This window comes from Kogia breviceps, chromosome 1, assembly GCF_026419965.1.
Source record: "Kogia breviceps isolate mKogBre1 chromosome 1, mKogBre1 haplotype 1, whole genome shotgun sequence".
NCBI lineage: Eukaryota > Metazoa > Chordata > Mammalia > Artiodactyla > Physeteridae > Kogia > Kogia breviceps.
This window is the reverse complement of record NC_081310.1, coordinates 135,309,303-135,322,162: the sequence shown is the minus strand read 5'-3', so window position 1 is coordinate 135,322,162 and position 12,860 is coordinate 135,309,303. Positions and strand designations below refer to the sequence as shown.

The 12,860-nt window shown below is 42.5% G+C and overlaps 1 protein-coding gene across 1 annotated transcript in view; it reads left to right on the top strand.

The window, feature by feature from the left end:
• Positions 1-9,151, top strand: part of ST6GALNAC3 (ST6 N-acetylgalactosaminide alpha-2,6-sialyltransferase 3) — a 701,711-nt gene extending 692,560 nt beyond the window's left edge. Inside the window, exon 4 of the mRNA XM_067005641.1 lies at positions 9,102-9,151. Coding sequence (XP_066861742.1) covers positions 9,102-9,114 — 13 coding nt within the window. The 3' untranslated portion in view covers positions 9,115-9,151. The remainder of the gene's footprint in view (positions 1-9,101) is intronic.
• The last annotated feature ends 3,709 nt before the right edge of the window (positions 9,152-12,860 follow it).

Here is a 12,860-nt window from a genome sequence, read left to right as displayed (position 1 = left end):
AGCTTTTGCACAGCAAAGGAAACCATAAACAAGACGAAAAGACAACCCTCAGAATGGGAGAAAATATTTGCAAACAAAGCAACTGACAAAGGCTTAATCTCCAAAATATACAAGCAGCTCATGCAGCTCAATATCAAAAAAACAAACAACCCAATCCAAAAATGGGCAGAAGGCCTGAACAGACATTTCTCCAAAGAAGATATACAAATTGCCAACAAACACATGAAAGGATGATCAACATCACTAATCATTAGATAAATGCAAATCAAAACTACAATGAGGGGTTTCCCTGGTGGCGCAGTGGTTGAGAGTCTGCCTGCCGATGCAGGGGACACGGGTTCGTGCCCCAGTCCGGGAAGATCCCACATGCCGCGGAGCGGCTAGGCCCGTGAGCCGTGGCCGCTGAGCCTGCGTGTCCGGAGCCTGTGCTCCGCAACGGGAGAGGCCACAACAGTGAGAGGCCCGCGTACCACAAAAACAAACAAACAAACAAACAAAACTACAATGAGGTATCACCTCACACCAGTCAGAATGGCCATCATCAAAAAATCTACAAACAATAAATGCTGGAGAGGATGTGGAGAAAAGGGAACCCTCTTGCACTGTTGGAGGGAATGTAAATTGATAGAGCCACTATGGAGGACAGGATGGAGGTTCCTTACGAAACTAAAAATAGAACTACCATATGACCCAGCTATCCCACTACTGAGCGTATACCCTGAGAAGACCACAATTCAAAGAGTCATGTACCAAAATGTTCACTGCAGCTCTATTTACAATAGCCAGGATGGAAGCAAACTGAGTGTCCATTGACAGATGAATGGATAAAGAAGATGTGGCACATATATACAATGGAATATTACTTAGTCATAAAAAGAAATGAAATTGAGTTATTTGTAATGAAGTGGATGGACCTAGAGACTGTCTTACAGAGTGAAGTAAGTCAGAAAGGAAAAACAAATACCGTATGCTAACACATACATATGGAATCTAAAAAACAAAAAGAAAAACCAAAATGGTTCTGAAGAACCTAGGAGCAGGACAGGAATAAAGACCCAGAGGTAGAGAATGGACTTGAGAACACGGGGAGGGGGAAGGGTAAGCTGGGACGAAGTGAGGGAGTGTCATGGACATATATACACTACCAAATGTAAAATAAATAGCTAGTGAGAAGCAGCCACATAGCACAGGGAGATCAGCTGGGTTCTGTGTCCACCTAGAGGGGTGGGATAGGGAGGGTGGGAGGGAGATGCAAGAGGGAGGAGCTATGAGGATATATGTATATGTATAGCTGATTCACTTTGTTATACAGCAGAAACTAACAAACCATTGTAAAACAGTCATACTCCAATAAAGATGTTAAAAAAAAATTCTGAATCACTATGCTGTACACCTGAAAATAATACAGTATTGTAAATCAACTGTACTTCAATTAAAAAAAAACTTATTGCACTGTATTTAAAATTGGTGAATTTTATTATCTGTGAAATGTACCTTTGTAAAATTAATTATAAACTTTAAAAGAAAAAGTATATTAAAATTGCAAATTTCCCAACCATAGGAATTTGAACTTTGAGTAGTGTATCTAGGTATACAAAAATTTGTCTTAATTTATCAATTTCCCCTAGTGTTGTATATAAATGTATGGTGAAAATTAAGAAAGAATTGTTTTCCAAGGAGAATACAGGATTAATGGGGAGAAATAACTACATAGAACTGAACCTCAAGTTATTTCAGTAAGGCATGGGAGAAGCTAAGGGAGTTATAAAGCATGCTAAACGTCTTGGTTAGACTAAGGAAGTGTATAGAGATTAAATACATGTAAGAAAATATAAAGTTAACTCCTATGAGGAAAGAGATAAGATGTATGACTTCAAAACTCTGGAGGAAAAAGGAACCAAGAAAAGCAATAGAGGTAAAGGTAAAAAAGAATTATAATGAACCCAAATGCATCAAACAGCTGCATTAAAAGATTCTGAGATTAGGTGAGATACCAAAATTCTGGTAGGTGCTATTTACAAGAGACATACCTCAAACAAAATGACATAGAAATGTTGAAAATAAAGGGAAGAACAAAGCTCTATTTGGCAAACACCAGCAAGAGAGCAGGAGTGGCAATATTCACTTCAAACAAAATAATTCAACATAAAGAATTATAGAAGATAATATATAATTATGATTTAAATTATTTACCATAGCCAGAAGGGAATAGAAATGGTCTGTGTAACTGGGAAGGCTTCAAGTAAGATTGACTCTCTGAAATAAATGAGATTTGTGGTGACTGGTGAGCAGAAAAGAATTGGGAAATTTCCATATGGAAGGAACCAAGTAAGGAAAGTGTGATAGATTACAAATACAGCCATACAGCCATTGAAGCACCTACCAAGAAGTGGAATCTACTTCCTCACCCCATGAATACTAGTTGACTTTATAACTTGTTTTCATGAGCAGAATGTATCAGAAATGACATTGTGCAAATTTCCAGCTTAGACCTTGCAGCGTTTGTTCTTGGACGTGGAGCCATTCCATCTCCATGTGAACAGGCTCAGGCTAGCCATTTGGAGGATGAGAGACCCTTTGAAGGAGGGCCCCAATGGTTCCAGCCCTCCCAGATGAGGCCCCAGATACGTGAAGGGGCCCACTGAAAATAGCCAAGCCCTACCCAGACCAGAAGAACACCCAGTTGAGCCCTGTCCGAATTACCAACAGAACTGTGAACTAAATAAAATTGTTGTTTTATGCCCCTAAATTTTGGGTGGATATCTGATTCAGAAAGGTATTTTGTTTGAGATGTCATAGGATGAGGTCACTCTCCCTAAGAAGCAAGGAAAGCTCTTCTGTTTTGGGGTGTGTTCAAATATCTCTCACACATTCACAAGTGATCATACCTCATTTAAGGTGTAACCACAGGTCTGGGGGACCATTTGTACCAAAGGAATAGGGGTCCCACATCTTACCGTTGAATCTCAGTCTGATACCCACTGGGTTGCTTTATCCCACAGCTTTCTTTGCCTCTAAAGTTATAGAGCTGATGTGGTCCCACAAAGGGACATCATCTAGGGCTTAGGGTCACATTCAGAGGATTTATTTAAATGTGGCTTCAAGTGTCACAGAGTGCCTTTCACACTGAAGTTCTGGAATCAGTGCAGGCCTCAGTGACTGAAGGACAGGTTAGTGAAGCAACATGGCACAATACGAAAATGACGGCCTTTCGAAGTTGGGGAAGCTCAGTTTGAATCACAGCTCTGACTCATACTAGGTGCGTGTCATAAGTCAACTCCTCTGAGCTTCAGTCTTTGCCTGGGCAAATTAGAATGAAAGTATCCACCCCGAGGAGGCACCTTGAGAACAAGACATGGCTGAGACTACTGGATCTGGAGTGAGACTGCCTGATGTGGGCTTTCTGTTCATCACCCTGTACCTCGGCAAGAATCGTAGTGCCTACATACAATTCTAAGAACACTGCCGAACCCATAGTAAGTGGTCAATAAAATGTTACTTCTTGCTCTTGTCATTCCTTCCTTTCTTCCTTTTTGTGTTCAAAAGTGAACAACCTAGAAAAGAGCCCTCAAATCCTATTTTATAGAGTTACTTTGAGTATTAAAGGATGAAAAGCGCATTGCATAGTTCCTGGCACGTAGTGAGCAATCACTAAATGGTACAAATAAGAGGCAGGGTGAAGGAACAGCAACGGCGAGTGGGGGACAGAGAACAGCTGGCGGGCTGATCAAGAGGAACATTATGAGTGTGTGCAGACTAGTGTGGCCCTCTCAGTTTCAGAGTCTTGTATTCAGGTTTACCCTCTAAATTTACACACCAGAGAAAGAGGTAGGCTTTGCATCCAGATAGCTTTTCATCTAACAGGTCTTGGGTATGTTATTTAAAAATTTAAGCCACAAACAGGAGGTAACTGTTCCTCCCTTTCAAGTGCTTTAAAGGAATATTTAAACTGTATATAAAATACCAGAACATAGTATATTCTTAATAAATCATAGAGTTATTTTTCCTCTGCGATTGGGAAAGCAGTATTATCATCCTTCTAACGAAACATCAGAGAACGCACGGGATTTGCCTGTAAGCACACAGCAAGCATGTGGCAGCACTTAAGCCCAGATCTCCTGACTCTGAGTCTATCGGGCTTCTACTGTGTATGTGGGTCTATATCGGGCAATACAACATTGTGGCTAATGGCACAGATTTTAGAGTTAGGCTGCCTACGTTCAGTTTCGAGTCAGCCCCTATATAACCTCGGAGAAGTCATTTAATTATTTGGTGCATTGGCTTACTCATCTGTAAAATGGGGAAACTAAGAGGTTTTTGAGAGGATTCATGCATGGAAAGTGCTTGGCACATAGTAAAGGCTCAATAAATGTTAGCTTTTACTATTATACATTATTACACTGCACGACTTCATCAGATTAACCTGGATGGGTCCTTTTCGTGGGGTATTTTACAGCCACCTTCCTTCTCTGTAGGTATGTGGGAGGCTCAGAATCATTTCACTAAAATCAGATTATGCCGAGAAGAAACAAGGAAACAGAACGAAGACCATGGACCAGATCTTTTCCTTTAGCTGTGAGAACTTCTGGGCATGTGGGGCATGAACTCAGTTCCAGACACAATCAAACTGGCTTTGCTTAGCCTGATGCCGAGGCCAAGACATTTTCTCAGGCCTCAACTTCTGGGCAATTCTGAAATGGGCTGAATCATCAATAGCTATTTACTTTCCTGATGATCCAGTTTTTAAGTGTAATTAAAAGTGCATCTCTCTTCTCTTAACACCATCAAGAGGAGGGGTGGGATTTTGAAAAACTCTGGCCTTTAGCAAGACATCTCAGCATAGTCTTGGGGCTATAACATAGTTCTTGATGTGTAATTACCCTGTCACCTAGAGGAACTATTAGTTTCCTTCTTACTCAAAGGACAAATGTGAAACACAAAAGCATCCATCAAGATGAAGGATTAAAAATATTTTAAGAGGTGTCATTATTTACATACTATATGGTCCATAACCAAGCTGACAGGTCCAAACTGTGGTCCAATGAGCTGACAGCTTGAAATCCCAAAGCTTCATTCACCAAAGAACGGTAGCAGGATTTAGTGGACAAGAGGACAGGTGACAGCTGAGGAGAGGCAAGGAAGTATTTTGTCTGTACATGTGTAGATGTGTCTACATAGAAGGAGGCTTCAAGGAAGGAGTTCTAGACTGTGTGTGTGCCCAAGCAGTAGAAAGCAATGAAGAGGAGACAAGGACTGTTTGTTGGGTGTGGGGCACTTTTCACAGTGATCGTATCTATTCTTTGCAATGGCTCTGCATGACAGGTAATCCCACCTCCATTTTGCAGATGACAAAACCAAGACTCCAAGAGAGGTTACATAAACCGACAAGGTCCCAGGACAGATATCAAGCCCAGAATTCCAATCATTATCACCCCAGCACTCAAATGCCTGCTTTTTCTACAACTCCTGCTGTTCTTTGCATTAAGCAATTATTCTATGAGTCTAGAACTTTCCCTATTACTGCCCAGATATTTCAGGCAAAACAGAATTTCCACACACACTGCCCACATAGAAGACATTCTTCTAAGTCAAGATGAAGTCATTTAAATTCAAAATCCCTCTCTCTCTCTCCCTCCCTCTCTCCCTCTTTCTCTTTCTCTCTCTCTCTCCTCTGCATCCACCCTGGAGGAGGATATTAGCCAACAACCCATAAGAGATAAAGGAACTGATGAGAAGAAAGGATGTGATAATAAAGTATGAAAGTCAAGTTCTCTACTTATAATTGGCTTCAGTTGGGAGTTAAGTACATGAAAGAGAGTCTAGATCAAGCTCTTTATGTATAATTATCAGGAGAATGATTTTGAGATTCTGAGATGTCATCTTGTTACTCTATATATCTGCTTCTGCCTGAGACCCTGTGCTGCTTATTTTCATATTTTAATAATATTCCACCACAGTTCAGACAACAGAACACTTATAGCTGTGAATAAGCCACTGGATTCCATCATTCTTTGCAAATTCCTAACAGTTAGCTAATTTTACTAATGACACATGTTGGAGGAGGTAGATGATTTTTCCTGCAGGTCCAATGAGCAGAAATTTTTTTTTTTTTTTTTTTTTTTTTTTTTTTGCGGTACGCGGGCCTCTCACTGTTGTGGCCTCTCCCGTTGCGGAGCACAGGCTCCGGACGCGCAGGCTCAGCGGCCATGGCTCATGGGCCCAGCCGCTCCGCAGCATGCGGGATCCTCCCAGACCGGGGCACGAACCCGTGTCCCCTGCATCGACAGGCGGACTCTCAACCACTGCGCCACCAGGGAAGCCCCCATAGTATCTTTTTAATGGGAAAAAAACAGGCTGTAAAATAGGTATATCTGCATTTCTGTAAGTATGACTATGTGTGTATTGCCTCTGTGTGTGCGTACAGAGTAACTATTAAAGTAGCAAAAATAATAACAGTGGTTATTTCTAGGTGACTATAAACAATTCTTTTCTTTTTGTAAAATGTCTGTAATTTCTGGGTTCTTCAATTATCATGCATTTGCATGGGATTACCAGGTCAGATCTTACTTTCCAATATTTGTACTGAGTCTGTCCAGCCACCTCCATGGAGCCCTGTCACACCTCCCCCGCTTGCAGGTTATGGCACCTGGAATTTCAACCGTTAAGTTGCTCCCCTCAGTGTGTGCTTTGTGTGAGAATGTAGATGACACAATAGCACGCCATGAAAACCATGGAATTGAGCAGAAATTCTGGCTGACAGTGAAGTGCCTACCCCAAGAAACATCCCCGTGGCACTTTCAAACATGAACAGAAACAAGGTGCACACAAATCATACGAACCTGTGCCTCTAGCAGAGAGCTTGAGACATGTGGACCCTCAATAAACCTCTACTGAATAGAATGGAATATTACAGGGTTTATTGTTCACAATAAAGTAAGAGGCAGAACACACAGCTTGATGTTCCCATCTTGGAACTGCTCTGTGGTTCTCGCCCTTGGCAAAATGACCTCGTCAACCTGTATGCTTTGTGGTTTGAAGAGGATGGAAATCGCAAAATAAAAGTAAAGGTAGCCATGGCCTTGGTATCATTTTGCTGTCATTTCCAAGATATCTACTTCTCAGTTTACAATGAGGAGCTGGCAAAACGGCTCATCTGGAAAGACTTAGATGCTTTTGGGTTTCACCTGCCTTAACAGTTCTTCAGGGGACATTCAGTGGCAAAGCACTGCCATTTTCCCTTTTGCAACAATGACAGCCAAATCGGCTTTGGTTATGTGGTTATTGGTTATGCAAAATCAATTTTTAAATGCCATAATTATCAGCTGTTCTGAAGAAATTGAGAACAATTCAATAAACAATAAATTGAGTTTATTGATGAGAGTCAGCAAGTCCTATGCATATGATGTATCGGGGTGAAAGCGTTGCTCTATCTGCTAACCGCTAACTGCTCAGTGAACAATCTTGGGCATCTGCAATTTTCATTATGGCGAATTGTTGACCCAAGATAGATTTTCTGACCTGTCTGCTATAATATCTTTCTGTTAGGGCAATTCCATTGCAGCAATGGCGGCTGTTACTGAAACTTGAATGGGAAAATAAAGCTAAACATTACCAGGCTAAGGCATAGCATGTTTCAGATCAATAATCAGTACTGGGTGAGTGGGGCTGGAATATATAGAATGAGCCTCTCTGATTCATTTTTATTAAGCTGAAGTGGGTTTTATTGCAGCTGTTATGATCAATTGAAGGCAAATAAAGAGAGGGAAATCTACACGGAAGAGGGAAGGGGTGCCTCTCAAGGGCAGCTAGAAATCCATCACGTTGACCTAATCGCACCTGGCACACTGTGATCCTGGTGATTCTCTCACCAGTTTTCCATCAGGACACCCGCAAAAGAAACAGCGCATCGTTTTGTGAGCTTCACAATCGCTGAAAATACCTTGTAAATTTCTCATTCCCACAATCTTGCTTAACGTGTTGTATGAGGTAACAAAATGAACATTCTCTTAGGGCTGAAGTTGGAGTCATACTCACATGTTTTCTACCCAGGTTCATTCTAATTAAACGCCACTCTGCCTATGGGCAAAAGGGGGTGGATCTGCAACTAAACGCTCCAGATTCATGACGCGAAATGGAAAAGCAGATGGGAAATGTATGAATATTTGCACAAACATGTCAATGAGGTACCAATAATCCACGTGACTCCAATTCTCTCTCCTTCAACGTTCGTGCCACCTCAGCTTTAACGTGTTTTCAGGGGGAGTAAGTGATCGTGACAGCAACAGCTGAGTGCAGGAAAGCCTCATTAAGTCCATCGTCACTTATTTGATGTTTTCTGTGTTCAGCTTCTTCCCATCCTGTCATGCCTTGCTCTCTGGCACGGCTGCATCACTGTTTGTGATGCCCGCCCCTGCACTGAGAATGCGTCCCCCACCCCATGGCCACCTGTCACTGTTCTGCCTCACGTGCGGGCCCCATTCATTCCTTCCATCCACCGCTGGGTGGCTCTCTCCGGGCTCCTCAGTCAGAACCCCGTCCACACACACACACACACACACACACACACACACACACACACACACACACACACACACTGCCCTTGGTCCTTGCTCCCCACCCAGTACTCATTCCAGGTCCGGCCCCACCACACACAAGCCACAGAAACCTTATAGACCGACTCCACCTCTCAGCGCTTCAGTAACATGAATTTGTTCTTTTTTTCAAAAACAAATTGTTTTTGCTTGGTGAAAATCAAATGAAACAATGCATTCTCAGCATCATACCTTACAAAGAGCAGGCATTCAATAAACATGATTACTATCATTTTTATATGAACTTATCTTTTGGTTGATTGAAGTATAGTTGATTTACAACATTGCGTTAGTTTCAGGTGTACAGCAATGTGATTCGGTTATGCACATATATATGTATATATCTATATTATTTTTTCAATTATTTTCCACTATAGTTTATTACAAGGTATTGAATATAGTTCCCTGTACTATACATTAAATCCTTGCTGTTAATCTATTTTATATATGGTAGTGTATATCCTAGCTTATCTTAATTTTCTTTTAGGAAATCAATTTCTTCCCTTTCAGCACATGTGGCTGAGAAGGAGGTGACAGAGAACCCGCCATTCATCCCCTCCTTTTCCAGCGGTGAGCACATGAAATAAGGTCAGATCAGAGCTTCTGTCCCACTGGCCACAGTGATCAGTACAAGGATTGGTAAGTCACCTCAATTTACGAGGGACTATTAGGAAAGAAAACGTTTCTTTCCGCTGGGTTTTCTGAGTGGGAAGGTGTAAGCTTGGGCTGCTGATGGCCACCAGAAAGAGAGCAATTCGGTAAACGAAACATAGCTGAAATATTGGAGAGGGAAGGAGAGAGTGGCAGGGGCTGGTTTGCAAGATGACAGGGCTTGAGCTCCTGGATCCAGCTGTGCTTGGAAACAGCCATACCCAGGGACTGGCAAGAGAAAGAGTCCTGGATAAACAAGTTCCTCTCCTTCCTGCACTTCCAGGATTTTGAAAGCCTAACGGGCAAAACCTGTCCCGCCACAATGGTGCCCACCAGTGTTCACTGTGCAAAACAGGTGCTCAATATCTTTTAAGCTAACTTGTCTTTAAATCACCGCTAGTTCCAGCTGATCCAATAGCTGGAGCCGCATGACCTCAGCCACCTGGTGCTCTTCAACCAGCCTTGTCCTCCTGCTGAGTCATCCCCTCTCTGCAGGGGAGAGAGCAGTGGCTTAGAGGTCGCATTTTCTCCCATTCCTAGTAAGATGCCCCTTCCCTGGCTCCACACTCACAGAGCTGTCCTGGATGTTGAGCTGCCCCTGAGACCCCTGGCCACCCTCCAGGTCTACACACCATTCTAAACGATAGAAGTGACCTGGACCATGAAGCTTTCCCTGATTACCTTCCTTCCATAGACAACGAGGGCTGATCCCAGGAGAGCTCACATCTCTGGTTTCTCCAGGAACCCGCAGATAGCCAAGCTGATCGTTTTCATTTATTATCACACTCCTTCTGTTCTTCCAAAACTTCCCAGTTACCTCTGGTGTTCAGTCTGTCATCAACAATCTCCTTAACCTCTTCTCTGAGACTTGGCTTCACTTTCTGGCTCTAAGTCAGTGGATCTCAGGGTGTGGTCTGTGGACCAGCAGCATCAGCAGCACCTGGGAACGTATTAAAAATGCAAATTCTCGGGCTTCCCTGGCGGTGCAGTGGTTGCGAGTCCGCAGGGGACACGGATTCGTGCCCTGGTCCGGGAGGATCCCACATGCCGCGGAGCAGCTGGGCCCGTGAGCCATGGCCGCTGAGCCTGCGCGTCCGGAGCCTGTGCTCCGCAACGGGAGAGGCCACAGCAGTGAGAGGCCCGCGTACTGCAAAAAAAGAAAAAAAAAAAAAAGCAAATTCTCAGGCCCTAACCGAGACTTACAGAACTGGAAACTCTGGAGATAGGGCCCAGAAATCTGTGTTTTAACAAGACTCCAAGAGGATTCTGATGCTCTAACTGGCACTAAGATTTCCCTTGAAGATCCTGCTTTCCTGGCACTTTCCTGAAGCTGGTTTCCCCACCCCCATCTCTCCTAGGCCTGTATCTCAGACATAGGGGTAGAGTATGTCCTGCTTGCTCCAATTTGTGCACCTAAAGCTGTTATTCTCCTTCCTTCCAGAACCTTTAAAGGGCAAGTCATCAAAATTTGGTCCTCGCCATCCTTCCTGATTGCTTCCATCCACCAACACTGAGGTCCCTTCCCCTCAGTCATGGCAGCTATAGCATCTGAGCCTCTGTCTTCATCTCCATCTCTGTTCTTGCAGTCATTCTAAGTGACTTCCCATCCCAGGGGAGGACCAACCACCATTCCCTGACACATTATCCTCCACCCTCCACTTCAGTCCCTCCTTCCTGTGCTCCTAACTTAGGCATCATTTTCGCCAGTAACACACACAAACTCGCAATTCATCTTACCTTCTGAACACTCCTCCTTCTACCATTCCAGCTCTCTTATTCCAGTCCGCCCAATCCACCTCGCCTTTGACCCTAGAGGAATGTTCAGTCTATTAACCCTCCACCATTTCATTATCCTCATGATTTCCAAATCTATATCTCCAATCCTGACCTTGGCATGAACTACAGACACATATTGATGACTACCTATGAGATATGTCTATTCAGATGTCTAAAAAGCTACCTCAAATTTAATGTCTTAAACTAAGCTCTTGTTTTTATCCCCCAAACTTGCTCTTTCCCCAATGGTCCCTATCTCAGTAAATGGCACCACCACCCAGGTAGTTGTTCAAACTAAAACTCTAAAATTGCCATCTATATTTTTTCTTTTTTAAATATAACCTTCATTCAGTATTTCAGCAAGTATTGTAGACCTGACTGTCAACATTTATCCCAGCCTAACCACCTGTCTCCACCTTCAACTTCCAGAGCTTCAGTTAGCTCTTGTTTAGACTAATGCATTACCTCCTGTTTTCCTGTTTCCTTTTTGTCTCCCAAATACCATGCTCCACACTGCCACCAGAGTGATCTCCACACTTACATTAAATCACACCACCCACCACTGTCTTTTCATTGTAAAGGTATCAGGGAACGCTTAATCTCCTGATGACCTCCTCTCCTCCTCTTTCTCTCCCACCTACTATATTCTAGCTACAGCAGGCCTGCTTTCTGTTCCTCAAACACATCATTTTCTATCATGTCTCAAGGTCTTTGCATATGTTCTCTCCTCTGCCTTGGTGTCCTCTTCCTCCCACAAATTAGTTTGACGTCTTTCTGTCATCATTCAGATTTTACACCAAATAACCTCAGAGAGCTTCTCCCTAATACTCTAACTAAGGTAGCCCCCATTCTCCTAGGAATTCTTTATTCTAACTCCCTATTTAGTGTGTTTATAGCGCTTAGGAACATAAAAATGTGTTGTTAGAATAAATATCCTATCTCATTGTCCCACTCACCAAAATAAATGAAAGTTCCATGAGGTCAGGAACTAGGCTATATCTCTTAGACCTAGATTAGATCTAAATTAAATTGAGAAACGGCCTACAATTTAATTTTGTACTAATAGAGATGAACAGAACATTTCAGAACAGTGAAATGTATAAGGGAGCTTTCAAAGAGGATGTTTGGCTTTGTCATGGAACAAAACCTTTAACGACCTTAGAAGCACCCATTTTCATACTAACTTTGTGATCATCTAAATGCTTATGTTGAAATTTTGATTTAATAGCTATAAACTATTTTTTAAGTTTCTGTGTTAGGGCAGGACAGCTGTCCAGCAACACGTCGATTGGCATAATTTCTGACACAACACAGAGCGAGCATTGTGATATTCATAATTGTCTTAGAAGAGCCCACAGTTCAGACATTTTACTAATTACTCCAAACTAGAACAGTTTAATCAGACATGATCTTTGCACTGTATGCCAATGTGACAAGGCTGATTTTAAGTAGCCAACACTGGGATTGCTAAAGGAACATTTCAAGGATGTACAGCCCACCGAGCTGGTCCAGGATGGTAGCCAAGTATTGGTGAGCAGCCACCAGTTTTCATCTCTGTCATTTTTTTTAAACACATATCTATAGAGACATAAAAAATGGCTGATTAATTATTGGAAATCATTGGCTAACAATTGACAGAGCTTGACCAGAGCTGTGCACAGACTGGAATTGTATTGTCTCTCTAATCGTTCAAATGTACTCTGTTCCAAGTGTGTTGAGGTAGTACCAGGACACATGTGACAGTGTTCATTTTGTTTGGAGCCTGAAGAAAATGCAAAAACACTGGGCAGAAGGCAATTGCCATTTATAGTCGGAAAGATTAGTTCTTGTTAAAAATTATAC